General features: G+C 43.4%; 3 protein-coding genes across 8 annotated transcripts in view; 2 read left to right on the top strand and 1 right to left on the bottom strand.

Annotated features, from left to right (window-relative positions):
* The first annotated feature begins 1,181 nt into the window (after positions 1 to 1,181).
* LOC104588507 (uncharacterized) lies at positions 1,182 to 5,981 on the top strand. 2 transcript variants are annotated; one of them, XM_010246460.3, is made up of 5 exons: positions 1,182 to 1,454; positions 1,597 to 1,731; positions 5,181 to 5,254; positions 5,337 to 5,423; positions 5,526 to 5,981. In XM_010246460.3, the coding sequence occupies exons 2-5, from the start codon at positions 1,617 to 1,619 to the stop codon at positions 5,790 to 5,792; spliced, it is 543 nt and encodes a 180-aa protein (XP_010244762.1). In that variant the 5' UTR covers positions 1,182 to 1,454; positions 1,597 to 1,616; the 3' UTR covers positions 5,793 to 5,981. The 2 variants fall into 2 exon arrangements, with proteins under 2 accessions (XP_010244762.1, XP_010244763.1); XM_010246461.3 differs by lacking the exon at positions 5,337 to 5,423 and having other exon boundaries at positions 1,185 to 1,454.
* A 16,616-nt stretch (positions 5,982 to 22,597) lies between these two features.
* LOC104588506 (hydroxyproline O-arabinosyltransferase 1-like) lies at positions 22,598 to 27,075 on the top strand. Its single transcript, XM_010246459.3, has 8 exons — positions 22,598 to 23,147; positions 24,202 to 24,269; positions 24,394 to 24,595; positions 24,711 to 24,808; positions 24,899 to 24,968; positions 25,866 to 25,937; positions 26,060 to 26,173; positions 26,731 to 27,075. Exons 1-8 carry the CDS (start codon positions 22,731 to 22,733, stop codon positions 26,788 to 26,790), a joined length of 1,101 nt encoding a protein of 366 aa, XP_010244761.1. The 5' UTR covers positions 22,598 to 22,730; the 3' UTR covers positions 26,791 to 27,075.
* A 260-nt stretch (positions 27,076 to 27,335) lies between these two features.
* Positions 27,336 to 27,685, bottom strand: part of LOC104588505 (uncharacterized) — a 42,971-nt gene continuing 42,621 nt past the window's right edge. For all 5 annotated transcript variants that reach the window (XM_010246457.3, XM_010246456.3, XM_088893161.1 and 2 more), the window contains one exon: positions 27,336 to 27,618. In XM_010246457.3, the coding sequence (XP_010244759.1) occupies positions 27,484 to 27,618 (135 nt within the window). In that variant the 3' untranslated portion in view covers positions 27,336 to 27,483. The remainder of the gene's footprint in view (positions 27,619 to 27,685) is intronic.

The raw sequence follows: 27,685 nt of genomic DNA, 5'->3' as shown, positions 1-27,685 counted from the left end.
GGTGGGGATGTGCCGTGAAACGTTGTGGGGGGATGATTCGGTCTCGTTTTATTAGTATTTGTTTGTTTTTGTTTTTATTAGTTCTTTAAATACAAAATTCAAAAAAAAAAGTTTGAAATGATTATAGTTTATTATGAGTCATAACTTATAATAGATCTTTTATGGGTAGTAAGCTATGGGTTCCAAACAACAAAGAGGAGATAACAAATAAAATATTCAAAAAACATAAAAATATTTTTAAGGTTTTGGTATTTCCAATTAGGATTAAGTGAAGTGATTATTTTAAAAGAAATAAATGATAGTATGTAGTAGGGGCCATACAACTATCATACATATAAGCAAATCAATGTATGATACCATATATAACATATATTTATATATGATATGTACTATATAATTGGGTTCGGGTTGACCCAACCCGACTTTTTCAGTTGAGTTAGGGTTGGATTCGGGCCAACTCGGCCCAAGTTGCAGCCTTACCCAATTGTGGGCTATTTTTGAAACCAAATAGGTACCATCAGTTTTTACTGAAACCAAACAAAAACCAATTGGTTGATCAATTCAATTTTTTGTGATTTTATTTTTCAATTTCTCAGGTTTTTATACTTACAATATATTATAAATAAATATACAAATACCTAATATAAATAAACATAAAATATAATATGTATTTATTTATTTTTGCTACTAAAATATATTTATATTAATATAAAATGCATATAAAACCAGATTTTTTTATTTGGTTAGATTTTTTGGTTTTTGTTGAACACCCCAAGCTCAATTCGAAAAGAATACAATACAAATACAAGGTTTTGCACTCTATAAATGCAAATACGGGATTCGATTTTTGTTGATATTTGGTGACCCCTTTTTCCTCAAGGTGCACATTACGAAATTCGATTCGGCATCAACATTATAACCAAGGTTCAAAATATTGATACACCTGATATGCCAATAAGGGCGTATCAGGCAATATCGATAGTTTTTTTCCTTTGCTTTTTTTATTTTTTTTCAAAACCGATTCATGGGGGCCAATTTAAGACTCCTCCACCCTCTGAACTAGTCAAAACCTGTAGAGATGTATCCGAAAGCCACGGCACGATACGTATCAGCCGGTACGTATCGATACTTTGAATTGCCTGTAACAAACCAGCAACACACCAACGAGCCTAACCCTCGATTGGTGCATGAAAATATGTATTTATAATGAATTTGTCCTTGTGATCTTTCCAAATTAGCATATATTCTCTCGCTGGCGCGCTTGCTCTTTTTTTTTTTTTTTTCTTGACTCTTGCCCCGCCTTTCATTGCGGGACAGAGATCGCCAGATCGGGTTGGATTTGGCATATAATCACCGGGTCGAAACAGATTTGATCTGTTAATCCTCCTGCCCTCGGTTTCTTGCTTTCTGCATCTCTGCCCTTTGTTCGTTTTCGGTGGACTCCAGAAGTCGAGGTAGCTGCAAGCACCGTTCTCTCTCGAAAATTTTTCCCCTGTTATGCTCTCTCTTGAAGTTCAATATCGGCAGCATCACGTTATGAATTGATTAGTGCCTTCCTGAATTGCTGTTGTATATATTATCGTGTTTATTTGGCAGTTAAGTCGAACCTGGTGGAGATGAATAAGAGAAAGAAATCAATATTTAAAGGAGTATCATCCTCCTCAGTTGGTACGGATTCAGCGGACAGAAGACCGGACTTTAGGCAGATAATGAAGGACGTTGAGTACTTAGGTACTGAACTACCTCCCTCTTTAATTCCCTATTGCTTTATTGTGATTTTTGCATATTCAATTGTACACTAAATGTTTATAGTTTCCAGATTTAGATAACTGAATCAACCCATTGTCTGTGTGTGTGTGCGTATTTGGACTTGGAGAGGAGCAACTATTACCAAATTGTTTTTTCCCTTCTCAGTAAAATTGGTAACTTCTATGAATAAGCTGCACGTTCTTATACTTCTACTCCTTTAAATAATTTTAAATTAGGGGATTTATCTTCTTGCTCATGAAATGTTGTTCTCCGTTTAAATTTTGAATAGAAATTATGGAAGCCAAAGTTCTTATGGATATAGAAAATGGACTGAGTGAATTGTTGGAGTAAGGATGTGAAATTAGTAAATGATTTCCTATTATTCTAGTTTGAATTGGCAGATTATGAAGTTAATCATGGAGTTATTAAAAGGACAATAACCTGGATTAAAGCAAGTAATAGAATAAAAGGTAAAAAAGAACTGCGTGGATGGGCTCAAAGCTAGTGGTTCAAGGGATTTGGTCTCTTGATAGTGAAAAAATATGGTGATTTTTTTTTTTTTAAGATCGATCACATGGGGGGTATGCTACAATGGTTGCTATTTGCATGATGGAATGAGAAGATCTTAGATTCCATTTTGGTGGAAGCATGAATTATCAAAATGCTGGATAATGTCCACGGAGGCAGTGGAAATGCAAGTTACCCAAGTACAACAAGGACACAGATGCCAAAATGTTGGATGGAGTCATGGTTTAAAGTTTCAATACTCCCGATGTTTCGATACCACAAATTATTATTTTTTTTTGAGTTCTTTTTACCCAAAATTGGTCAGGGAGTTGATTTTAGGCCTGCTATGCCCTGAAAATGCCCAAAATCCCAAATTCTCTGTATTTAGATATTAGTGGCTTGCTAGTATGATACAATACGCCCAATACAGGGTGTATCATGTTGATACTTTAAAATCTTGGATGAAACTTGCACTATAATCTCAAGCATATGGAACCCATGTTCAGGCATCCAGGTATAGGCTGTGATGAAATCCTGCACTTGTTCAAGGGAAAAAAACAGGGGAGTTTTAGCAGAGTGGAGATGTAGTCTTAAAGGTTATCTTTTAAGATTGTTGACGATAAGATGAGTTCTCTTCTGGATTTTTCATGTTGAATCCTTCTTTCTTACCATTACAGAGAACCAAAATGATTGTGCTTTTGTAGAGAAAAGGCTTTGACTCCCCACTGTTCCATTGAGTATCTCCTTCTTATGGGAGGCCCTTTTGTGGATACATAGTCTCTTGCAGCTTGCTGAAAGGGAAATACCTAAGGGATAGAACTCTTAACCTTCTTTCTTCTAGTTACCTCTCCTTCATCTGATTCAGACAGTGTAATCAGATGGGGCTTAATAGTTGGTAGCAGACCCTGGAGAGTTGCACATGTCTTGAACGAACTAAGAGAATCAACCACTGGAAGAGCAGTTCGGATTAGCTGGATACTGAAGGATTGAAATTCAAAAGCAGGTGGTTTAGCCAAATCTGGGCTGAGTTTTTTTTTTTTTAGGGATTGACTGCCTTACTGGCTGTTCATATGTTGTGCATTCTTATAAATTCTTCAAGTGTATCCCACATTTTTTTTTGTGAACTAATATAATATTCTTAGTAGGGGTGGCAACGAGCCGAGCTCGAGCCTACTAGAGCTCGGCTCGTGAGGCTCTCGAGCTGGCTCGAATATATATATATATATACAATATTATAATTATTAATTATTATAATTCTTAATTTTTTAAATATCAAATAAAAAATATTTTTATTTTTATAAAATTTTTTTTCTCAAAATCGAGCTTGAGCCGAGCCGGGCTCAAGCTCAAGCTCAAGGTTCTGGCTCGAACCGAGCTCGAGCCTTGTAGAACAGTCTCGAGCCGAGTTTGAGCCTCACACTATTCAGCTCGGCTCGGCTCGAATCCACCCCTAATTCTTAGTTACCTCTAAGAAAATAAAAAGATGAGAGGATAAACCAAAAAATATAGGGGGTTTTGATTCTAGAGGGAAAGAGAAAAGGTGGGATGGATGAATTTGAGGAAGGCAATTGAAGAATCTTCTATGGACCTACACCTACTATGGTTCCACCCTCTGATTGTAATTAGTGATCTTAAAATTGGACCATCAAAGGTATGACTCTTTGATTTAAATGATGTCCCATTGGCATGAGTATCATGTGGCTAATTTTTAGCATCTATATGCTCACTTTTATATTTCAGAAATAAACAGGAAGGCAAAAACATTGTACATGGTTTTTTTATAGTGGACAAAGAATATAGGAGGTCAACATAATGTTTTTTTTTCATGTGTTAAAGTCTCTTGTAGAAGTGGGGTATACACTTTATATTGTCATATATAACATAATTGTTCAATCACTTCAATGCAACAGAACATATAACAAAAGTATGGTTGGGTTTCAAGACAATGGTAGAAATTTAAAGTCCTTATTAAGTCCTTTTGGTGCATAGGCCTCAGCTCTAGCAGCATTATCCAACAAATTGATATAGGGGGAATTCTTTCAAGCTGCCAAACTCTACATTTGTAACTTCCATTTCCATCTATGAATGACGAGCGACTTTCCCTTTAGAATAATAGAATCACAATGGAGAGAAACTGGAACTCAACTATCAAGAATAAAGAAATACAATAAGAAATTTGAGTTAAGAAATTACCATGAGGATTGAGATGTTCTGTGTCAACCTTTCACAGATGGAAGAGGGAACAATAAAGTGAGAAACAAAAGAACTAAGAATTATATATGATTTACCAATGTTTTGCACTAATTATGTTAGGTAGCATTACCAAAAGGTCCTTATATTTCTAACCAATAATAGTAAGATGCATGGGTAAATGACCTGACTAATTGGGGAAGCCATAACCTACCCTACCCCAATCTTGACATGGGTCAGCACTTTACAAACCAAATCTGGCCCAAGCCAGAGAATGTGTATACCAAATCTATACTATTAGGGTTATTAACACCCCTATTTTAGAGGACCCTGATTGGATTTATTTCTCTTACACTAGTAGATTGAAAATTGGTATTTTAGGACTCCCTTTTACACTTCTTTACCATAATTTATACAAATATGGCATGATTTTGGCTGCACTAAACCTAGAATTTTCCTCTTACATTGAAACACAAGTCAAGGCATAATTTGATCCCCCCCCCAAAAAAAAAACAAAAAAAAAAAAAAAAAAAAGCTTTGTCACCTAGGCATCACCCTGATAGATTTACTTGAATGACCACTGATTAGTATACAATTAAATAAATAGAAAAAGGCATCAATACAGCCAATACATCATGCTTGCATCTTCTTTTGACTGTATACATTGCCAATACTTAAGCAGTATGTCTTCTATTATTTTTTAATTATTCATTTAAAACATTTTATTGGTTTAGTTACCTCTGACATGACATGGAAAGAGAGGAAACACATGGAGAATCGGAGGGTAGCTGAGCAGTTGGGTGGAAAGGTGAAAACTTTGTGTATTTCCATTCTTTCCTGCCGATGCAATTACATTGTCTTAATTTGAAGTTTACTCATTGATGGCACAGCCTCAAAAGAAACATAGAGTACCACTAAGTGTAGCAAGAGTGACCATGAAGAAACAAAAAGAAAGAGAACAGAAAATGCTTGAAGATGTAATTGATGTGGTTTATGGGATTGGCTTTTATTTGTTCTCTAATGAAGTAATAAATCATGATCATTCAAATCTATGGTGCTGAAATTTGTACTTGTATTAGGGCTTGATTCTTGGACACTTTGGACATAAGCATGCGAGTTCTAATAAAGCAGCAGAGAAGCACAAGACAGAGGACAGGGTGCTGAAGTCAAGTGAGGGCTATTTTAGAAATGGTGTATTGGATGTGAAGCATCTTTTGCGACCTGCTACATCTAGAGATAGAGACAATCATACAGATGTTACTACTGAAGGAAAAAAGAGAAAACGGGCTGGAAAGCAGAGAAAGGAGGTAAGAAGCAGAGAGGAAAAAAGCGCAGGTAAACCATAGGAAATTTGTATAAGTGTACATCCATTCAGGGAATGGGAAATTTTTGATAAGCCTCACTTGTGAACCTTTTGACACTTTGTGATTTTTTTTCTTTTTTTTTTTTTTATGAATGACACCTAATGAATCTTTTGAAAATCAGAAAAAAAAAATGTTGGTAGAAGAGAAGAAAAAAGGGATATAATTACCTAGCTCATTGTTTCTACTTAAATTGAGCCAGTTAAGGTCAACCCAAGCCTAAAAACTGGCCCCAATCCTATGTCTAACATCAGTAATTTAAACCATTAAATAAGAATAATGTATATCAATGTTTTAAATCTGCCATTGACCTGGCCGGTCAAACCATTTGAACCATCCACTGGCCATGAATCTGGGTCCGGTTCTCTTAAAACCTGGTGATTAGTCAAAAACTGTTCAACTTGGATAATTGGACCATTGACCCATTCGACCCAGATGGTCGACTGATGACCCACGACCCGGAGGCAAGAACAATTCAGCCTCCGGTCGGTTTTTAAAACATCGATGATGAATCTGGGTCCGGTTCTCTTAAAACCTAGTGATTAGTCAAAAACTGTTCAACTTGGATCATTGGACCATTGACCCATTCGACCCAGATGGTCAACTGATGACCCATGACCCGGAGGCAAGAACAATTCAGCCTCCGGTCGGTTTTTAAAACATTGATGGATATGATTATTATCCATGCATAATATACTTAGTTGAGTTTGGGCTGGACCAGGATTGGGGCTACGGGCTATCAAATGGCTAGCCTTAGGCCCCGCCTGAAAAATGAAAAACCGGGCTTAAGTCCTGCCCGTGTAAATTTTGGGTTGGCCCTAAACCTCTCTGTCTATGATCTTTACTCGTTTGGCATTTTTATTTTTAAAGCTATAAGTTCTACTTGCACTCCCAAACAAGAAATTCTAGTTCAGTAATTCCCTGAGAGAGATTAATTACGATATAACAAAGTTTAGATGATTAGTGGTTCAAATTAGAACCCCATCATTAATAGACAACTTCACACTCTATAAGACAAGAGCAGTGCTATAATGAAGGCCCTCCATCATAAACAGCAATGCCTCCATCGGATAGGTCCCACTCTGATCAATAATTACATGCTTAGGTCCAAAATCAACACAATCAAATGATTCTAGTATAGTAGAAAGCTAGACCTTCCAATCTAATGGCGATTAGGGTATTCTTGAAACTCCAAAAATGATTGAGTTCGAACACCATTCATACTTGAAACACAAAACACCACTGTTTGTACTTTAAATCCTGTTTGGTGTTTGGTGAAAATGCGTTTTCTCATCCATATCAGCACTTCAGTGTCACATCAGTCAGGGCACAGGGCCCTGTTTGGCATGTCTTTTCGTGCAGGCTGTCGGTTGTTTAGAAGCCCGGCAGCCTGCGTTTTAGTCTTTTCTTATTTGATTGGAAAAATATCTAACCGCCAAAAGATGATGCCCCGAAAAGATGCACAAAGTTCATTTTGGGCTAATATCAGAAAGCTTCAAATGGAGTTTTTCAACTTTTTTCATCGCATCTTCGCACAGGTAGACATGCCTTAACCAAATGGTCTTCAAGCTATTAAGATCTTAATGCAAAAGCTCACATCCTCTTTTGTCTATCAAATCTGCTGAAAGATCTTTCAAAAAAGGTTTGCCAAATGGCACTTTTTCCTCTTTAGTCTGTATTTGGTTTGAAAGAAAAAGTAGGGAAAGGTAGAAATTTATACAAGGTTTGTTAAGTTTCCCTTCCTTGCCCTACCTTCTCTTTCAAACCAAACACACCTTAAAAGAAAAAAACATCAAATTGATGTTTATTGAAACACCCCTGATATAGGTTTCAAGTGGAAATGTTTTACGACTGTTTTAACTCAAAATAGTCTCAACCAAATTAAAAAAAAATCATTAAAATCAAAATGCTAATATGCTGCTGATGTGGCACTTTTTCAAGTAGAAACAGCCACATACCAAACATCCCCTAAATATATGGGACAAGTGGTGATTGAAGGGAGAGAACCCTTCTTAGACAGATCTCTCTGTGGTACTTGTCTGTTTCTACACAGATCTCTATCTGTTCTGTTCATCTAGGCATCTAGCTTTCTCATTGCTTTGACTGAAGAAACTACATTAGTTTTCTCATTGTTTTTCATTAGCCCCAAAATAAGTTGCTCTTGTGAAGATCCATATGGGTTAGGTTGGGCTAATTAACAGGCTTCTTATCACTAAGCAATCGGATTAGCAGTAGCAGAACAGACCCAATGCACCATGTAGATATTTTGAATGACAAATGAACTGAAAACTACTGAATGAATGGTCTATATCCAGAACTAAGAAAAGCGTTGAATGGTTGGTAATGCTCACGTGCAAATCATGTTCACCTACACATTTCCAATGAATTGACTCATCCTTAAAAAGATATTCTGGATCTATCCATGAATTGCAGATAAAACCTACCACAGAAAAGCATGGCCTGATTCACCATATCTCTCTTTCCTTTGAAACACTATATAAGCAACCACCCCTGTTAATCTTTACAACATCACCAAGAAGAAGAAGAAGAAGAAGAAGAAGAAGATGCATCACCCTCCACCCAAAGATCCACAAGATCCGCCTCACGGGCCACCTCACCATGAGCCACCACATGCACACCCTCCTGGTCCTCCTCATGGAGGCCCTCCGCCTCCCCATGCACCGCCACCAGGTCCGCCGGGTCCCCATCCACATCCGCCTGGTCCGGGTGAGCCGCACGGGCCACCACACCGCTGCTAGCTTTTGTGAACCGCTCATGTTATAGTCTGTGCTGCTACTACCTCAGTACCTCTCCAGCTCTCCTAGTCCTAGGCACTACAGCAGTATTTACTAGAAATTGATCATGTTAGTCTCTGTGTTATGTTGTGTACCCACTACATGTACTACTAGCTCTACTAATGTGTAAGGACTAGTGAAAGTGAACTAATAAAGATGAGGTATTTAGTTAATTGGTGCTTTTGCTAAGGCTGTGTTATTGAGCTTTTAGTCTTGCTCACAAAGCCAGCTCTTAAGGACTACTACGTGAATGAATTCTGTGATGAATACTCTCTGTATATGCATGCTTCAGTAAATCAATTATTCTTACTCTCATTTCAGAGATGTTATGCCTGAAAGGTGCAGCTAATCCTCGGCCCATTTCTAGTTAATTCACTGCTGCAAGGGCTGCCTTGTGGCTAAGACATGGCTATGCGGCCCATGCAACAGTAAGACTGTGTTTTGTTTGACAGAAAATAAGAGAGAAACAGAAAGTTGAATAAGGTTTCTGTCACACCAAACACAGACTAAATGAACTTCCTTTTTCCTTTCATGGGGAGAGATTTGATGTTTGGTTATACCACTGAATACATCAATGTTTCGAAGACTAACCCAGTGTCAATAGAGCTGTTAATAGTCGGGTCTGGTTTGGGACAGAAGTAATTACCCCTAAGGTTGAAATCTAGGCTTCTTTGTGTTACTTAATTACAGAACGGGATCTGCTCCTCACACGGGGGCGCCTCAGATGCACATCCACCGTGCATTGGGAACATCTCCTGATGAAGGAAGATTTGGCCCGACCTTGTAATCACTCAACATGTGGCAAAGGCAACAGCTCGGCACAACAGTACGCCCAAGGCGCGAGCTCCGAAAGGAGGAACCAGCGGCCCGAACTACCTACAAGGAGCCCGAACTCCCCGTAAGGAGCCCGAGCTCTCCCTTAGGCCCCGAGCCTTACGAACACAAAGGGCAACAACCCGAACTGGCCTGCCCCATGGCAGTTCGGGACACACCTCTATCCGAACCCAAGACCACCTCGCTCACCACTCTAGCACTTCGCCTCCAGGACGACGAACAGAACAACCGTACCGTGCCTAACACCGAAGGAGTCCGTATCCAGGGGCGGCGCACCTGACTGACTTGGGATCTAACGCTTGACAGCCGCACTTCAACGGCCACCTGCCACCGCCATCTCCAGTTACAGAGACGGCTCCGACAAAGAGAGCAGTGGCGGTTCTGCCCCAGCAGAGGTGATGACACCTAAACTGGCAGGAGCGCAGAGATAATCATACCCGACCTGACAGAAGCTTAGGAGTGAGTGCGCAAAGTGGTTATAAAAGGCCCCCTACCCCCCAAGAACAAGGTATGTGAACTTTGCGCCATCTAGTTTTATCTTGCCTTTGAGAATACTAACTTGAGCTTCGGAGCAATCTCACCGGGTTCCTCCCCGGAGATTCCCCACTTTCTTCTCCATTTCAGGCCCCCTGTTGCTCCAGTCAGAGGCAAGGTCGTTGACAGCTAGGGCTGGCCGGATTGCGCATCATCAATTGGTGCCGTCTGTGGGAACGCTTCTAAAAGCCTCCCTCTAAAACTCTCATAACCTCTTTTTTCCAAAAAAAAACCCCAACACTAATGGCTTCTTCCAGCAACGCCGGACATGGCACGGAGATGAACACCACCGGGGAACAACTTCAAGTCCCCGTGGTGTGCATCGGACAGTTCACCATCCCCCTTCCGGTGGATGGGATCCCCAGCCTAAATGCGTCGTGAACAGTGGCGCCCGTAAACCTTCCCGACATGAATGTCCCCTTTCCACTCCCTATCGAAACAACCTTTACTGAACCAACTGTTGTCCCCCTGGCGACCAGCCAGAACCAGTTTGACGACCTGATGCAATGCATGCGGGCAATGCAAGCCCAAATGCAACAATTCCAGCAGCATCAGCTCCAGCAGCACCAAGTACTGCACCACATCTCCCAGTACCACTATCAGCAGCAGTTCCCCCAACTGCCTCTAAACCAACCGCTGCTTCCACCTCGGCACCCTGCTCCAAAGCCGGTTAAGCCCTCCCCTCAGGGTGGACGCCATCACCGAGGAGAAGCCTCCCAGCTTCAGAACCCCCACAAGAGCCAGGCCTCATCCCCGGGCCGAGGGGAAAGAAAAATCACCCCCACCTCGCAGCTCGCCGACGGGTCGGGGACCTCGCCCGCCAAGTCAGTATCTTGACACTCCAAGTCTGAGCTCCCGCTAACAGAGAATCGATTCAGCGTCCTAGCGGCAGACTACCAACAGTCCGGGCCCATCGAGGTCGGCAACACAAAGGCCAACAGCGCCAGTACCAGGCCCACTTAGCAACGAAGGCGTCGGCGAAGTCGCTGAACTGCCACCCGTGTCCTGCCCGAGCTCAGAGGTAAAGAAGAGACAAGCTCGGACGAGGTAAAAGCTGCCCCTATTCTCTCAGTTCCTTCCCCCCTCTCATCAGAACTCCTTGCAGTCCCCATGCCCAGAGACTTCAAGCTCCCCCCTTTGGACAAGTATGATGGGTCCTTCGACCCCAACGACCACGTCGACGCCTTCCAATCCCAAATGCACCTTGCCAGGGCCAGTGAATCGTGCATGTGTGTGGCCTTCACCACCACCTTCAAGGGGGTGGACCGCACTTGGTACAGGAACCTGACCCCCGGGTCAATAAGAAGCTGGACCAAGTTCGTGCAGGTCTTCACCGCACACTTCGTTACTAGCAAGCGATGCCCTAGAACCGAGGAAAGCATCTTCGGAGTAGTCCAGAGGGAAGGAGAGTCCATCCGGGGCAACATCAAGCGGTTCAATGACGCGTGCTTGCAGATACCGCGACTGGACCCCGCGGTGCAGCTCGCGGCGGCCAAGAGAGGGGTAACACACAAAGAGTTCAAATGGCACATGGTAGCTAACCAGCCCGCGACCGTGGCCGAATTCCTCAAGCTCGCGGATAAGTTCATGAGAACAGAGGAAGAGATCAACCAAAGGACCGAAAGCGGGATTGAGAAAAGGAAGAGGGAAGGCGAGCCCTCCAACCCAGTTGACAGAATAAAAAACCCGGCCCGGGAGGCGAAGTCGAGCCAGCCGTTCCGAGCTCCCTTAGCAACTCGGACAGACTACACACCCTTAAACACGAGGCGGACTGAGATCTTGATGACGATCAAAGACGCCCCATACGTAAAATGGCCACCTCGCCTAAAAGGGAACCCAAACGAGAGAAATAAAAACTTGTACTGTAGTTTCCATAGAGATCACGGTCATAGTACCGAACAATGTAGTAATCTCCGGGATGAGATAGAGGGACTCATCCGTCGTGGGTACTTGAGAAATTTTGTACAACATAATAATAATAATAATAAGGAAGGTCGGCAAGGGGAGCACGGAAGAGATGCCCCTGAATCCAGCAGCAGGCCAGCGGAACCATCACAAAGACAGCCTCCGGAAGAGAGGCCAGTTCGGGGAACCATCCATGTGATAGTGGGAGGATCGGTGGTAGCAGGTTGTACTTTGGCAGCAGCCCGGACGTCAGTTCGCGAAGCGGCCCGAGAAGAACAGAACCCTCCAAAGAGGCCGAAGACGGAAGAACCAATCTTCTTCACGGGAAGACGATGCGCGAGGTGTCCACTACCCCCACGATGACACGCTTGTCATAAAACTAAGGATTAGCGACTTCGAAGTCAGGCGCGTACTTGTGGATTCAGGTAGCTCGGCAGACATCCTCTTCAAGTCGGCATTTGACCAGCTTCAGTTGCAGAGAAGCGAGTTGAAGCCCGCGAACACTCCTCTGGTGGGTTTCAGCGGAGAGGAAGTCAGGCCCCTTGGGAAAATAACAGTACCTGTGGAAGTCGGCACATGGCCTTGTGCGGTGAGACTCAACCACGATTTCCTGGTGGTCGCGACCCCCTCCCCATACAATGCCATAATAGGGCGGCCAATTACGCATGTCCTATGGGCAGTGGTCTCCACCTACTATTAGGCAATGAAGTTCCCTACAGACTTCGGTGTGGGGGTAGCGCGGGGCGACCAGCTTAAGTCCCGCAAGTGTTATGTTGCCGCCCTGAAGGGAAAAACCAAGGCGGCCGACGACCTCGAGCTAGAGCAGCCTACGGAGCAGGGCGAGGAACGAGCTTCGCCCACGGAGGAAACGGTCGCAATCCCGACTTCGGCTACGGACCCGACTCGAACGCTACAGATCGGTGCTTCCGTCAAGGAGCCTCTACGAACCGAACTGGTGAGTTTCTTACTTCAAAATTTAGATATTTTTGCATGGTCCGCGGCCGATATGCCCGGTATTGACCCTAGCCTTATAACTCACAAACTTAATACTGACCCGGTAATCAGACCCATTAGACAGAAGAAACGCAACTTAGCCCCAGAGCGCTGGAGGGCGGTCGACGAGGAGGTCGAAAAGCTTCTCGCAGCAGACTTCATAAGGGAAGTTCATTACCCGAGTTGGGTAGCCAACCCAATGCTGGTGAAAAAGGCAAACGGCAAGTGGCGCATGTGCGTCGACTACACCGACCTGAACCGAGCTTGCCCAAAAGACTGCTTCCCCCTCCCCATAATTGACCGCCTAGTGGACGCGACCTTGGGACATGAGTTGCTAAGCTTCTTGGACGCCTACTCGGGCTACAACCAAATCAGGATGGACCAGTCTGACGAGGAAAAAACCAGCTTCATAACCGAGTTCGGCCTGTACTGCTACAAGGTCATGCCCTTCGGACTGAAGAATGCTGGGGCGACCTTCCAAAGACTTGTGAATAAGCTGTTTTGGCCCTTAATTGGCACGAAAATAGAATGTTATGTAGACGACATGGTCGTTAAGACACAGTTTTCACAGGAATTAATACAAGACTTAGATTCTGTCTTCCAAATTCTACGCCAATTTAGCATGAAACTGAACCCAAACAAATGTGTCTTCGGTGTCACCTCGGGTAAGTTCCTAGGGTACATTGTCAACCGGCGCGGTAATGAGACCAACCCGGACAAGATAAAGGCCATCCTAGATATGAGACCACCCCGAAAAGTAAAAGAGGTTCAGAGGCTAAACGGCCGCATAGCCGCTTCATGTCCAAATCGGTAGATCGTTGTTTGCCTTTCTTTAAGGCAATCAAAGGCAAAGGGTTCGAATGGACCCGAGACTGCCAACTCGCGTTCGACGAGCTAAAAAGCTACCTCGCTAGTGTGCCAATCTTAGCCAGGCCCGAAGAGGGCGAGGTCTTAGAACTGTACTTCTCGGCAAGCGACGAGGTGGTCAGTTCGGTACTAATAAAAGAAGTAGATCGGGTCCATCGGCCCATCTATTATGTTAGTAAAATTCTGCAGGGAGCAGAGACGAGATACCCGCAGATAGAAAAGCTAGCATACGCACTGGTAATTGCAGCTCGGAAACTCCGCCCATATTTCCACGCCCACACTGTCATCGTCTTGACTGACAAACCTCTGAGGCAAGTCTTACTTAAGCCCGAGGTTTCTGGTCGGCTGACGAAGTGGGCCATCAAGCTCAGCGAGTACGACCTCCAGTATAAGCCACGAACTACTATTAAGGTCCAAGCCTTAGCAGATTTTATCGCCGAGTGCACGTTCAGCCTCGAAGTCCCTAGACCGATTGAGCCCGAGATCCCCAGTTCGGGTGAGACCGAAGCTCCCAAGCCAATAGTGTCTGAACCCCATGAAGTAGCAGCTAGTGTGGCATCTCTCCTAGTTAGGCCAAACGCGAACTGGGATGAGGAGCCCTGGATCCTTCACGTAGATGGCTCCTCGAACCAATAGGGTAGCGGGGCTGGAATAGTGCTACGCGGCCCGGGTGGCACGAAATTGAAATACGCACTACGCTTTGAGTTTGCGGCATCCAACAACGAGGCGGAGTACGAGGCATTGATAGCCGGGATGAACCTAGCGCAAAAGGTAAGAGCAAAAACATAGTTATTTATAGCGATTCCCAGCTTGTGGTCAACCAGGTTACGGGCGAATACGAAGCACGCGAGCTGACTATGATCGCCTACTTGGCAAAGGTAAAGGAGGCTCTGCTCAACTTCCAGTCACACTTCATCAGGCAAATCCCGAGGTCAGAGAACACTGAGGCTGACGCCCTGTCCCGGTTAGCCAGCACGAGTCACAACACCATGAGAACCGTGTACATAGAGGACTTACCTCGGCCTAGCATTCTTGGTAGGGCAGAGGAGGTCGCTCCCATCCTTGAAGCAGAGCTGAGCTGGATCGACCCACTCGCGAGCTTCTTGCTAGATGGAACCCTCCCTGCGGACCGCAATGCAGCCAGGAGGGTGCAGCGCCAGGCAGCCAAATACGTCATAATAGACGAACGGCTGTATCGACGGTCCTACACGCTCCCCTACCTGCGTTGCTTGCGATCTGCCGAAGCCGAGCTCGTACTCCGCGACATTCATGAAGGTCTGTGCAGCGGACACTTGGGGGGCAGAGCCCTCGCCCAAAAGGCACTTCGACAAGGATACTACTGGCCAACGATGAAGGCAGAGGCCGTCGAGCTCGTCAAAAAATGCGACAAGTGTCAGAAGCATGCCAATATCCACCATCAGCCTGCCACCGACCTCAAGTACCTCACCAGTCCATGGCCCTTTGCGCAATGGAGCATCGACCTCCTGGGGCCATTCCCACCAACGACAGGTGGGAGGAAGTTCCTAGTGGTGGCGGTAGATTATTTCACATAGTGGATAGAAACTGAACCTTTGGCAACAGTTACAGCCCGAAACGTACATAACTTCTTTTAGAAGAGCATAGTATGTCGCTTCGGGTTACCTCGGGTACTGATCTCCGACAATGGCAAGCGGTTCGAGGATATCAAGTTTCAGGAATGGTGCCAAGATATGGGAATTCGGCAGAACTTCACATCGGTCGCACACCCGCAGGCAAACGGTCAGACAGAAGTAATGAACAAAGCTATCCTCCACGGACTGAAAGCACGACTAGACCAAGCTAAAGGGTTGTGGGCGGATGAGCTACCAAGTGTTCTATGGGCTCAACGAACCACGGAAAAAACCGCCACAGGAGAAACCCCCTTTAACCTCACCTACGGCACTAAAGCGGTAATCCCGGCAGAGATCGAAATACCTACACTGCGACTAGAAGCATACAACAATCAAACAAACAGCGATGAGTTATGTACCAACCTCGACCTACTGGACGAGGTAAGAGACCTTGCGTACATCCGGACCGCAGCTTACCAGCAAAAGGTAGCTCAGTACTACAACGCCAGAGTAAAAAAGCGAAACTTCCGCGTTGGCGACCTGGTTCTCCGTAAGATCATGGCACCCGAGCCCAGTGTGGGCAAACTTGGACCGAATTGGGAAGGGCCCTACCGAGTAAAGAGAGCGCTCGAGGGGGCATACGAGCTCGAAACTTTAGAGGGCAAACAAGTACCCCGAGCTTGGAACGTCGTTAACTTGAGACGATACTACCTATAGATCACCAAGCGAAGTGGACTAAGTCACTACCAGAGCCAAAAGGCTAGGATGCCGAACTAACAGGGACCTCGGTATGGACAAGCAAAGGCAAAAGATGCAAACTAAAAGCTCAGGCAAAGTGCCAACAACGAACTAATAGGGGCATCGACATATGGTCAGTTTGGCAATACGACCAGTTCGGAGGAAAGAGCGACCAACACTTAATCAAAAGAAAATCATTCCATTGCAAAATACTTTGCGTACATTTCATATATATATATATATATATATATATATATATATATATAATACTGTGTACACTTAATCAAAAGAAAATCACAGGCCCAGAGGTACTTCTTCACCATCAGAAGGCACTTCAACGATACCCGAAGGTCCTGCCTCGCCCTCAGAATCCAGCTCACCGTCACCGGCATCGGCCATCTCCTGAGTAATGCGCGAAGTGGATATGGCACTAATATCGAGCTCGGGGTACGTATTCCGGATCATCCACCAGCTTAGTTGAAAGCCCCTTCTGTACGAGTCCACCATCAAGTCATCAAAGCGCAACGAGGCAATGTATTCATCGACGGCCTTCTTCTTGACATCCTCAATGCCTTGAGAAAAGATCTATGTCCTCTCCCTAATATCCTCTTGAAGGTATTCAACCTGATGCTGCAAATCCAGCCTCAGGTGCGCCATATGCTTCACCACAACTCCCATGGCCTTGGCATCTCTGTGAGACCTCGCCTGCCTGAACTGTGCAGCGCGAGCAGTCGCCTCAGTAGCTCGGGAAGCCGCCTCGGCAGCTCGCGCCTGCCTCGAGCTCCTTTCCACTTGGGCCGCCAAGGCATGGATAGAAGAATTCACCTACCAAAAGGAAAGAACAAATTATCAAAAGAACGACAGCAAGAAAGATAAAAGCAAAGAGCCCGACAAGAAATCTGACTTACCACCATGGCATGAGTGGCAGCACGACAAGCTACATGGTTCAAAGGAAGCTCGGTCCATGCCGCGACCTCCTCAGGATAGATGGCCTCCCTACTCTTCTGAAGAGCGTGGTTCGGCGACAACACGCTCCTGAACTCGCCTTGGGCTCCCGAGCCTAAGGGCCCAGCTCGCGTATAAGCAGACTCAGAGTAGGCGGGAGCCCCCGTGTAAGTAGCCTCGGCATAAGGGGCCCCTGCCGCTTCATGTACTGGAGGGGCCATCTCGAGCTCCCTGGGCGGATCCACTAACGGGTAGTCTGGTACCTCGGGCTCCGCATCTCGGGGCAGCTCAGCACGAGTTCGTTTGGCGACTTGCTTCCTCCTCTTCATGCCGTGAAACAGGTGCCCACCACGAGTCTTCTCTGAGTCCATCACACCTGCAAAAAGAACTCGGCATCAGAAAAAACGAAAGAATGGAGCAAAACAAAAGACAAACCTCTGAGTAAGGAACCTACCCGAACTCAGACCGGCCTCAATGAGCTTGGCCTCCGTCAGATAATGATGGCATTTTAGCCCAAGCCGTGCCCATTGCCGGAGGCCCTTCACCGTCTCCTTATCAAGCGTAACACCGGCGTCAGGGGCAGCCATCCCCCACCCGGTTTGGAACGGCCACCCCAATGCACTTTGCACCCCGAAGTAGTCTCATTTCCACGCCGGGACCTTGTTGGAAAGTTCGTGTAAAAGCTTAAAACCTGGGCGAGGAGACAGGTAATACGCCCGCCTACGCCCGGGAAGGAAACCCGCTTGCTTCTTAAGCATTAAAATGGAGGAGAAGATCTCTAGGTCTAAAGGCAAGACCTGTTCGCAAAATAGGGAGATTGTCCCCACCAAATTACGAATAGAGTTCGGGTGAAGCTGGTCGACTGTAACACTAAAGTGGTTCATTACCTCGACAATGAGGGGGTGGAAAGGAAGGCGCAACTCGGCAACGAGCTGCTCCCGGAATATCACGATCTCATCAGGACCGTGTTCCCAAGGGAAACTACCCGAGGGTATGAAGTAGGTGTACTCCCTATGCAAGTTGAACTGGATAATAAGGGAATGAAGCCCCTCAAGCGTCATGGTCGAAGGCCCAAACTTGTCCAACGTCCAACCTTGACGAGAGGAGGACGCCAAACTACCCGAGGCGACTCGGCCTACGGGTTCGAACTCTTCCTCGAGTTCTACCTCAGGTTCACTAGGACTGTCAGGGGATGCAATTCGGTTCGTAGAACCTGCATCCGACCCCCTTGAAGAACTGTCTAAGCTATCCGATCTAGACATTGGAAGGAGAATAAGGATTACAGGAAAGTACTCACCCAGAAAAAAGCAAACGGACTACGGGAACGTGAACGCGAGCTAGAGGCTTGGACGCGAGCTCAAGAAGCAAAACGCAGGATAACGACAGCGACTGGGGTCCCCCACTATTTATACCAGTAACCAAGAATCAACGGCTCAGATCAAAGACAATCCAACGGCCCGCAGTCGCGCTGACCGCACGTCTCCTGAGACCGAGACGTGATTGGCCACACATCTTTCTAAAACTGAAAGAACGCTAGCGCATGTCTCCTCGCATTAAAGGCGGCAGCGACACGTTTTTTTTTTCAAATTTGAAAAGACGCCCGCTGTCACGTCTTCCAGCGGCGCGCTTTTTGAATTTTGAAATAAGCGCGCGCCGTCACATCTGTCAGCATTTATAGACAGATTGGCACGTTTCCCATCTTTTTGGTGCTCAAGAAACCCGGAAAAATCCTGACGAACGCGCACTTCGCGCTACCAGTCATAACCAGTTCGAAGTACGGGACAAATCCACCCGCCACCTCGCGAACTCCTCATGCCAGGGCAAGTCCCTTAGCACGAGGAGTGGGGGGCAATTGATGAAGGAAGATTTGGCCCGACCTCGTAATCACTCAACATGTGGCAAAGGCAACAGCGCGCCCAAGGCGCGAGCTCCGAAAGGAGGAACCAGCGGCCCGAACTACCTACAAGGAGCTCGAACTCCCCGTAAGGAGCCCGAGCTCTCCCTTAGACCCCGAGCCTTACGAACACAAAGGGCAACAACCCGAACTGGCCTGCCCCATGGCAGTTCGGGACACACCTCTAGCCGAACTCAAGACCACCTCGCTCACCACTCCAGCACTTCGCCTCCAGGACGACGAACAGAACAACCGTACCGTGCCTGACACCGAAGGAGTCCGTATCTAGGGGCGGCGCACCTGACTGACTTGGGATCTGACGCTTAACAGTCGCACTTCAACGGCCACCTGCCACCGCCATCTCCAGTTACAGAGACGGCTCCAACAAAGAGAGCAGTGGCGGTTCTGCCCCAGCAGAGGTGATGACACCCAAACTGGCAGGAGCGCAAAGATAATCATACCCGACCTGACAGAAGCTTAGAAGTGAGTGCGCGAAGTGGTTATAAAAGGCCCCCTACCCCCCAAGAACAAGGTATGTGAACTTTGCGCCATCTGGTTTTATCTTGCCTTTGAGAGAATACTACCTTGAGCTTCGAAGCAATCTCATCGGGTTCCTCCCCGGAAATTCCCCACTTTCTTCTCCATTTCAGGCCCCCTGTTGCTCCAATCAGAGGCAAGGTCGTTGACAACTAGGACCGGCCGGATTGCGCATCATCATCTCCCGTGAATAATAATTCATAAGTACGGGAGATGTTCCCAATGCATGATAAGATGTGCGTGTGAGGAGCGAGTTAGGTGCCATGTGTGAGGAGCAGATCCGATCTCAGTAATTACTGGCAAAACCCTAAGGATTTGGGCCTGATGCAATGTAAATTCTTCAATTTGGATGTCCAATTTACATCTGCTGTCCAGGTGATTGATTTGACCAGCTATATAAATAGGGTTAATAATACTACTCTATATGTCAGGTTTAAGAGCCCTACATCAACTCTTTTTTTTCCTCCAAATACTTCTTTATCTAGCAGATGGAATATTAGAGGGATGTTTGGTTGGAGAATTGATATGCCGATTCAGATTTTTAAATGTCACAGTTGGCTCATCAAATCATGTGAAGCATTCTCATTTGGTAAGAATCAATAGAGAAAGCTTCAGGAATTAGGGATTTTGAATTGAATTTTGATATTTCTATGCCCTGTCAAGATTAGTTCAACCAAACACATTTTCTTGAAAAGATTAGCGGGTGAGTGGTAAAACGGTAAAACTTAAAAGGAGAGAGAGAGACAGAAATGAATCACACAACCAACCACTGTGAAATGTGTGGATCCTATGTATTTTATTACTGGTGTGGAATATTATCATTAGTTTCACAGCCTGCTGAACATCTATTGCATTCAGCTAATCTAAATTCATTCAATAGGTGGTAAAATGAAAAAAGATAGGTTGAGAGGTTGAATGGTTTATTCACATGGATAAAAGACCATCTACAGCAACTGTCTTTTACAAATTGAAGAAGCGAGATGAATTAGGGGCAGAATGGAATGGTTAAACAAGATTCATTAGCCAACCCACATAGTTGGGACTTGGGACAGGGCTTAGATGAAGATGATTAGTAATTCCTCAAACCCATCAAAATCACTTAGTATTGATTAAATCATTTTGATAGAAATAAAAATTTTTCCCAATTCACAGGATTATAATCCTAGTTCAATGCATACCATTAATCCATAAGATACCTCTTTCTAAGGAAACCACTGTGGAGCTTCTCTTTCCTTGTCTTCTGTAAGCTCTATATCAAAAGCTATTGTTGCATAGGGCTGTCAGAGGGTTGATTCTATCCGATATAACTGAATCGACCAAACTGATTATGTCGGTTCTGGTTTTATGATTTTGCTCCGATTGGTCAGGATTGCTTCCTGCTGTTCCGAATTGATCATATAGTGAATAATATATAAAGGCCTCCTGGTTCTTGTATTAATTTTTGTTATATTTTTGGAATCCAAAAGGATAAATTTAAGATAATATTGATTAGAAATACTTCGTTATATTATCAAAAATAAAGCTTTAAGCTGTTATTATCATAGGTAATTATTATAGATCTCTAGCATAATTGGGTCTAACTGGATCAGGACTAATCGCCGTGATTAATAATCGGGATAGTTTTGGATCTATCATATAAAACTGATTAATAATTGGCTCAGGACTACAAGACCCAACTCATTGACAGCTCTATGTCTGCAATAGGAAATAAGCCCAGGCACATTTTGTAAAAAGGGAAAAGGGTAAAGAATAGTCTCTTTTTATTTGATAAGGTAGTATGTAAGGACCTGTGAGTTGGGCTGCCTAATTTGAAGAATTTAAACTTTGTTGCACTTGGATTGGGGTACTGGCAAATTCATATTGGCGCCCCATAACGCATCCCAATTGTGTATTGAGAACATCTCCCAATGACTAGTATAGGAAATGTTCCCAATTCACGCTGAGATGTGCATGTGGGGCGCCTGTGGGGTGTCAATGTGAACTAAGTGTGGGCCTATTGAAAATTTAACTAATTCCCAACCCAAATGACTATCTTTTCTTAAAGCCATAATATAGGGATTTTTACCATTCAGTCCATCTCTGAAATCCTAGCTCCACCGTACAGTTGGGGGTAAGTGTCAGATCGGAATTGATGCCAATTCATAAGCGGGTGCAGGCTAAAAATCTCTAAAATATATAGAATTGTCTTTCTTTTTTTTTTGTCTTCTGGGCCTATTCTTAACACTAGGCCTATAATCGGATCAAATTCAGATCGAATCCAGCTACATCTATATCCATCTTATTAAAGTTAAAATTACCAAAAATTAAAAAAAAAAATCAAGAAAAAATAATTCCTTTTAATTTATACATGTAATATATATAATATAATCGGATATAGAGCTTTTAATTCGAAACCCGTTGACGGCCCTAGCTTAGCACTTATTGATTGTTCCTGAAGCCTGCAAACTGGAGAATGCATCAATTACTCGGATAACAAACTCTGGATCCTAATTCAAGGTTGTCAGATTCGAACCGGATTCAGAGTTAGGTCATTTAACCCGTAAGGCCGTAAGACTGTCAACCAACCAGGACCCGAAAAGCTCACCGGGTCACTGACCGGCTGGCTATGTCTTCCTCTTTGTTAACATGGTTGTGCAATCATGCATCAACTAGTCGGACCTGGACAGGTCCACATGTACCCGGACCAGGACCCTATTAAAAACACCAGGTACGGGTTGGGTCCGCTTTACAGAACTTGCTTTCATGTACCTGGTGTTGGTGGGCACAGGAATCTTGGGCCTGAATACTACTGGGCCCTGAATTGGACCAGGCCAATCCAAGGCCCAAAGCTACAGTTGTAGTCCATCACGATCCAGCACGACTGAATTATTTATGCTGGATAAACTTTTGAGCAGCCAGCTTCAATAGTTGTCCTTTGACTTTTAAGATAAAAACATAAATAAACCCATCCGGCACACGTTAGCTCCATCCGGCCAACCTGAATTCATGGACTCTGGCCCGGACGCCCCCAGTCAAGTACTGCGATTTTCATCAATGAAATAAACCGTTGACCAGCATATCAGCTCATTCTAGCCCTACTTCCTAAATTATTGCTATCATACGCCTCTTTTGCAAAGAATCTCCTTACTTTACTGGTTTCCATTTTAACTACTCCCCCAAGCTGACAAAGTCCAGAGCAATAAAGAGAAGAGAGAACTCAAGGAGAAGAAAAATAAAATTTTTCTTTTCTCTGTAATCTCTCTCTCTCTACTACAACCTTTCTTCTCTGGTTGAAGTAAAAAGGAAGAGAGAGATGGGTTGTGAGAATTTCTTCTACACCCTCATCATAACCTTCTCAGTAGCTCTGATTACATACAACGTTATCATCTCTGCAAATGCTCCTCTCAAGCAGGACTTCCCGGGCCCTGGAGGCGCATTCTCGTCAGGGTCTCCTCGTCTCTTCTCAGTGGATCCCATCATCAAGATGCCCGCGGATCGATCACAGACCCATTCGAAGAAGAGGCTGTTTCACACGGCGGTCACGGCCTCGGATTCGGTGTACAACACATGGCAGTGTAGGATTATGTACTACTGGTTCAAGAAGTTCAAGAACGGACCCAATTCTGAAATGGGTGGGTTTACCAGGATTTTGCATTCTGGGAAGCCTGATAAGTTCATGGATGAGATTCCCACTTTTATTGCTCAGCCCCTTCCAGCTGGAATGGATCAGGTAACCATCGGGTTCATATGAATTCCTTGAAGCTTTGTGTTAATTACTGAATTTTGAGTATTATGGTGTAGCTTTTAAAGATTTACTTGTTTTTCTTTTTTCTGCTGGTACTAATGGCTTCATGGAATAAAGTAGGAATTATTGAGAATTTCAGGTTCTGGGTTTTATTTCTATTGGGAATTATGGGTATTTCTAAACTTCTGATATCCCCTTTTCATTCCCTTCTTGTGCAATTTGGCGGTGTTGGACTTCTCTCTTTTCTGAAGGATGTTTGAAGTTTCTGTAATCGCTTTTCCTGTTCATGTCTTCTTCCTGTGTTTAGAATTACAAATTTCTTATTTGGAAGCAATTAGTAAATTGCTATGTGTTGCAGTTAGTTATATCATAGTTGTCTCCCCCCATCACTTACTATGTTCTTGTATTATTGTGAATCAGGACATTGATGCCTGTATTGTTTTAGTCTATACATGGAATACAAAATGTGAGTCTTAAGGACTTGTAAAACATTTCCTGCAGACCACAGGGAATCGATCCCAGGAACAATAAAAAATTTAAAAGTTAAATAAGAATTCAATATGGCTTTTCAAACACAAAACAAGTTAAAGATTTAGAAAACCTCTGCCTATGCCAACTATTTATCATCAGCAAGAGGTAAACTTCCATTGTACCTCCATATAGTTGGGATAAGGCTTGGATGATGAAGAGGTACACTTTCTCCGTATGTATTAGAAACATAGTTCCATTATGAGATCATAACCCTTTCATTGAACTCTCTAGTACTTTCAAAATGAGTTCAACCATATAGTAGCCAGATAACTTGGAGAGAAGATTTAACTTTCAGTTGATGTGCATAAAGAACAAATCAGCAATTCCTATCTTATTAACCCCACTGGCAGAACCTATTATTCAGGGTAGCCTTTTGTTTTTTTGTTGATCACTTTTATTGGTGTTAGTTTTACTATTTATGTAATATTGGTATGCTTTTTAGTGTATACTAAGAATATAAAAGACTCTTCATGAGTCATGTATTTCATCATATTATTGGCACTTTCAGGGATACATTGTTCTAAATAGACCTTGGGCATTCGTACAGTGGCTTCAGCAAGCAAACATAAAAGAAGAGTATGAAACATTGATCCCTCTTTTTCTTAGTGGAACTGTGGAAGACATGTACCTAACCATTTTGTATTTCTTGTTAAATGGTGAGTTGTAAAAATTATGGATATCTTTTCTTGTGTTAATGCAGTTATATACTGATGGCAGAACCAGACCATATTATTGTCAAACCCATACCTAACCTATCAAGGGATGGTCTTGGAGCTGCATTTCCTTTCTTCTATATTGAGCCCAAAAAGTATGAGACAGTTCTTCGCAAGTTTTTCCCTGTAAACAAGGGGCCAATCACCAACATCGACCCAATAGGGAATTCTCCAGTCATTGTTGGTAAGGTATGTAATTCTTCTACATGTCTCATTTTCAAGACTTTTTTTTGGTAAAGTTCCCATCTACAAAACAAGTTATGTTGCTTTAACTTTAATTGATCTTTGTATCCCATGCTGTTAGGCATCTCTTATGAAGATTGCTCCAACCTGGATGAATGTTTCCTTGGCAATGAAGAAGGACCCTGAAGCAGATAAAGCATTTGGTTGGGTGCTTGAGATGTAATGAACTCACAGAAATCATACCTAATTTTGTGTTCTTTACCTTCTTGACTTGATTTATCTCCACATTTTCATATTATCAATATTCAGGTATGCTTATGCTGTTGCATCAGCTTTGCATGGTGTGGGTAACATCTTGTACAAGGACTTCATGATTCAGGTATTATGAGCTTTTTTTCTGCTGATTTTTCTATTTCTCCTTCATTTTTCTCACTCTGGTATAATTGCTGATTGATGATGACAATGATTTTTAATGGGAGTTGTTCATGCCAGCATATGAGAAGTTAATATATTCTTACTTCTTTAAACATATTTGATGTCATATTCCATCCTTGGACTTGCTCTGTATGGGCTAATGGAGTGCTCAAGACCAAATCCTCTGGACCCCTTTAAATGTCCCATATTTTATCGGTTAAACTGCCCATATTTGAATGGTGAATCTGATTTTTCACATGGATCAAAATTTAATCTGGATTAGATATTGGATCAGCCACATACAGAAATCCCTTTAGGAGCTGTTCTAGATATATTCCACAACTTGAAGTAGGCCATCTATGGATCTTCTGCGTAGGATCCAAGTTGGATCTAGGTCCAGACCTGGTAACTACATGTCATATCTAGATCTGAATCTGCTCCAGATAAAAACCCTTTTATGCTTTAGATTGAAGTTCTAGGGAACAATTTATGTCTAAAGGCAGCCACAATAGGGGTGGGAAAGAGTGGGGATGGTGGGGCTATATCAATGAGAAAAGAAAGTTTAGATACTTGAAGCCCAGTTAGTTTTACATAAAAAAGTAAGTTTAGATATTTGAAGCCTAGTTAGTTTTACGTAGGAAAGGAAGTTTAGATACTTGAAGCCTAGTTAGTTTATATACTTGTGGCTGCCCTTAGACATCAATTCTAAAGGCAGCTATCAAGGCACTATCAAGATTTGAAGCCTAGTTAGTTTTACATAGAACATACTTGTACAATCTTTCTGTCTGCTTTCTGGTATCCAGCTTTATAACTGACCAGTATTTCTCTCTTTTCTTTTTATCATTTTTGGGTGGTATAAAAGCCTCCCTGGGACACAGAAATAGGCAAGAAGTTCATAATCCATTATACTTATGGATGTGACTATGATTTGAAGGTACCTTACTACCACCAAATTCTTATACTTTCTAGTCACAAAGTTCCCATGATATATATTTAGATCTAGAGAAAAAACCATTAGCATGATGACACCACATGCTTCTGTTTTGTTTTTTGCAGGGTAAACTCATGTATGGAAAGTTTGGAGAATGGAGGTTTGACAAAAGATCATATGACCACACCTGGCCTCCAAGAAACCTTCCTTTGCCTCCTGCTGGTGTCCCAGAGAGTGTGGTATGTTTGCCTTCATTTATTTATTTATTTACTTACCTTAGTTTTAGTTTTTCTGTATATCTGGAGTAGGCCAAGAAAATAATATAGATAGTAAAAGTTTCCTTATTGCATATGACATCCCTGCCCCCTGCTTTGTGAAGCTGCAAACACTTTGTGTCATTTATAGACAGCTCAATTGTCTAAATTTGGTCCAGGACTTCCAGGATCAATAAAACAAATTTAGCTCTGAGTTACCATATATGTGATGGTGGAACCCAAAATATGACAGGACAGAACCCACCAAAGAGTTTCATTACCCTTTCTAGTTGATCAGTCATTTAACACTACTATTTTGAACAGTCAAGGAATAGAAAGATTCAGGGAAGTGATAATTATGATTGATAGGATCACTATTTGCATAGGCAGCTAGTTTGGACCCTGTCAATGCTGTCTGATCCCTTGCAGTTTGCAAATTGCTATATTTCCAGTCAATCCCCCTTTGCTTATACCTAACAGTCACTTTAGTTTACTGTATAAATTATCGGCACCAATCTTAAGCAGCACTAATTCTGTGACAGGTAACTTTGGTGAAAATGATTAATGAAGCAACGGAAAACATTCCTAACTGGGGAGCATAGGTAAGAAGAAAAGTTTGTGAACCTACTGGATATAGAGTTGCCCTGGTTGATGGCAAAAGTGTATGCAAACCACATTCATGCTGATATGAAGCATACCTTTGTAAAGTATATAAATGTCTTTTGGCATTTGAACTGCCACCCACATCCAGGTGATGAGCAGGAAGTCAGAAAATTTTGAACATCTGATACCATAAGCAAATCTATGTCTAATCTTGATGTTTTTCTTTGTATGTTTTCCTTTTGAACATCTGATACCATAAATGTCTTTTGGCGTTTGTTCTGCAACCTTTTGATTTTTGTGAACCTTGATTTTACTTGACTAAAAGAATAGTGTCCCCATCATGCTGCAATAGCTAAAAACAAAGTAAGCTATAGGTCCCTCTAGGAATCTCCTTAGCAGGAAGAGAAGAAAAATGACGAGTTGATGTCGACCATTCATAATCACTCGAACGAGTATTCGTTAATTTCACTACCATGCTTATGGTTCTAGCTTGAAAGCCCACCACTTTGTACATCAACAATCAAAAAGGGTAATGGCTTGGTAATTTAAATGAAAACATATGCTCATGAATGCCAAAAAAAATTGACAACCCAGAGACTGATCGATAATGATGTTTGTTCCAAAGTCAGCAAAAGGGCTACAAAATTGAATCAACTACACGAAGAGAGTTTTTTCAACCCGCAGCAATTCCACTAGTTCAAATAACGCCTACAATTTTTCGAATTGCAAAAGCATGGAATTTTCTTTCCTTCATCCTCATGGTTGAAATGGTAATCATATGTTATCTCTTCTCCTGGGTTTATATCCCGTTCTGCAAAGAAAACCACCTGCAAAATCACACAGAGAGAGAACTAAGCTTCCACTTTTACTATAATTTAAAATCTTGTCCAGCAC

Source organism: Nelumbo nucifera, chromosome 8 (genome assembly GCF_055504915.1).
Source record: "Nelumbo nucifera cultivar China Antique chromosome 8, China Antique-T2T, whole genome shotgun sequence".
Classification (NCBI taxonomy): Eukaryota; Viridiplantae; Streptophyta; class Magnoliopsida; order Proteales; family Nelumbonaceae; genus Nelumbo; species Nelumbo nucifera.
Note: the sequence above shows the minus strand (reverse complement) of the source record. Positions and strands in the feature narration are given on the sequence as shown.